The following is a 1,458-nucleotide window of genomic DNA, read 5'->3' as shown; positions in this document are numbered from 1 at the left end:
ATTTGTAGAATGCATCAATCTCTCTTACCATAACTATGAAATATTCTGTATACCGATAGATAATAGCAGACTGATAGGTTTGTTACATTAATATTTAATTATTAATACAAGTTGGCCAGTAACACTTAAACTTTGAGCTAAACTAATCTAAATTTACAGTAAATATCCATTCTTGGTCCATTTGTACAAAACGCGTTCTTATGATGACGTTGTTTCACATGCTATGTCCTGAATTCTGATGTCTTCCTTGTGCCAGTAATGTGGAAAGCTCAGAAATGTACTGGATGGCACAGTGCAGCGTCTGGATTTTGGTGAGAGTCTGACCACGCTGGCTGTAAACAGGTGGTAAAAAAGTCCGCAGCATGTGGAGAGCATGAGCCAGCCTCCTCATTCTCAGCTTTTCTCTCTCGCTCGCTTTCATCCGGCGTTTACCTGACATCTTGGCTCTGGGCAGTTGTCGGAGCCTCCGGGATGACGTTCCCTTCTCTTCAATAGCCCAGATCTGTGGCGAGGATTCAACGTCACGAGTTCCCACAGGCACGTTGTTTATCGTCTCTGAGAGGGGTGGCGTAGAAGGAGAGAATAATTCAAAAGACGATCCTTGTAAGAAACTACAATGTGATGAATCCTGGTTAGACTTAAACTTGTCGTCTTCAACTTTCCAACTGATACCAGAAATCATATCCATGTCCATGAGTCCCACATCATCACCCATTTCCAGCAGAGTCTTCAGAAGATTCTCCATCGTGGATTCTGAAATCGTAGCCTGAGTTTGAGTCTGCAGACTAGCTGGCTGCTGCATTACCAGAAGACTGTTTTATATAGTGAGCAGAGAAGTGACAGCTTGTGGATTCACAGCTGAGAAGGCAAGTTCAAAGAGTGAAAGTGTTGAGTTTTAAAATGCAAAACAACATCAAGCTCTTCACTAGCACACAATCCATTGTCACCTCTCGACGTAATGTTGAACAACTTGAAATGATTTGTGCAGGATCAAAAATACTGTTAAAAATAATATATTTATAAAAATGCATTGACATGGTGACATCGGTAATGGCACAAAAAAAGGGACTGATTAAAATCTGTAGACAAGGTGAATGAACTGGTTATTGCAGACTTCATTTTTGCAATTCCTATTTCTCACATTAACTAGACAAATAAAATATTTTGTCAAGGAATCTTGCACCTTATTTCCCTATAATTGCTACCCATAGCAAACTGATGAATGTGAAATGTGTTTTGGAACTATTTATACTGTGATCGTAATGTTATTTACAATGTATTTATTCTTCGTGCTTAAGTAAGAATACAAGAAAGTTTGGGATGAAAGAAAATCTTACTACTCAGCAAAGAATAACCCTCTGATAACCTAACTTGTCCATATTAACAGCCAAATAACTAATACTGAAATTTTTATTGATTCTGCCTACTAATAGGAACTGCCAATGGGGACCTCTTGAC

At 38.9% G+C, this 1,458-nt stretch overlaps 1 protein-coding gene across 1 annotated transcript; it reads right to left on the bottom strand.

The window, feature by feature from the left end:
• Positions 1 to 214: 214 nt before the first annotated feature.
• msgn1 (mesogenin 1) lies at positions 215 to 738 on the bottom strand. The gene has a single exon (XM_078400108.1). It carries the CDS (start codon positions 713 to 715, stop codon positions 215 to 217), a length of 501 nt encoding a protein of 166 aa, XP_078256234.1. The 5' UTR covers positions 716 to 738.
• Between the last annotated feature and the right edge of the window lie 720 nt (positions 739 to 1,458).

This window comes from Rhinoraja longicauda, chromosome 5, assembly GCF_053455715.1.
Source record: "Rhinoraja longicauda isolate Sanriku21f chromosome 5, sRhiLon1.1, whole genome shotgun sequence".
NCBI classification, from domain to species: domain Eukaryota; kingdom Metazoa; phylum Chordata; class Chondrichthyes; order Rajiformes; family Arhynchobatidae; genus Rhinoraja; species Rhinoraja longicauda.
Note: the sequence above shows the minus strand (reverse complement) of the source record. Positions and strands in the feature narration are given on the sequence as shown.

Excerpts from the sequence above, each read along its gene's own strand:
- msgn1 (XM_078400108.1), bottom strand. The coding sequence starts at position 715 with ATGGGTGATGATGTGGGACTCATGGACATGGATATGATTTCTGGTATC.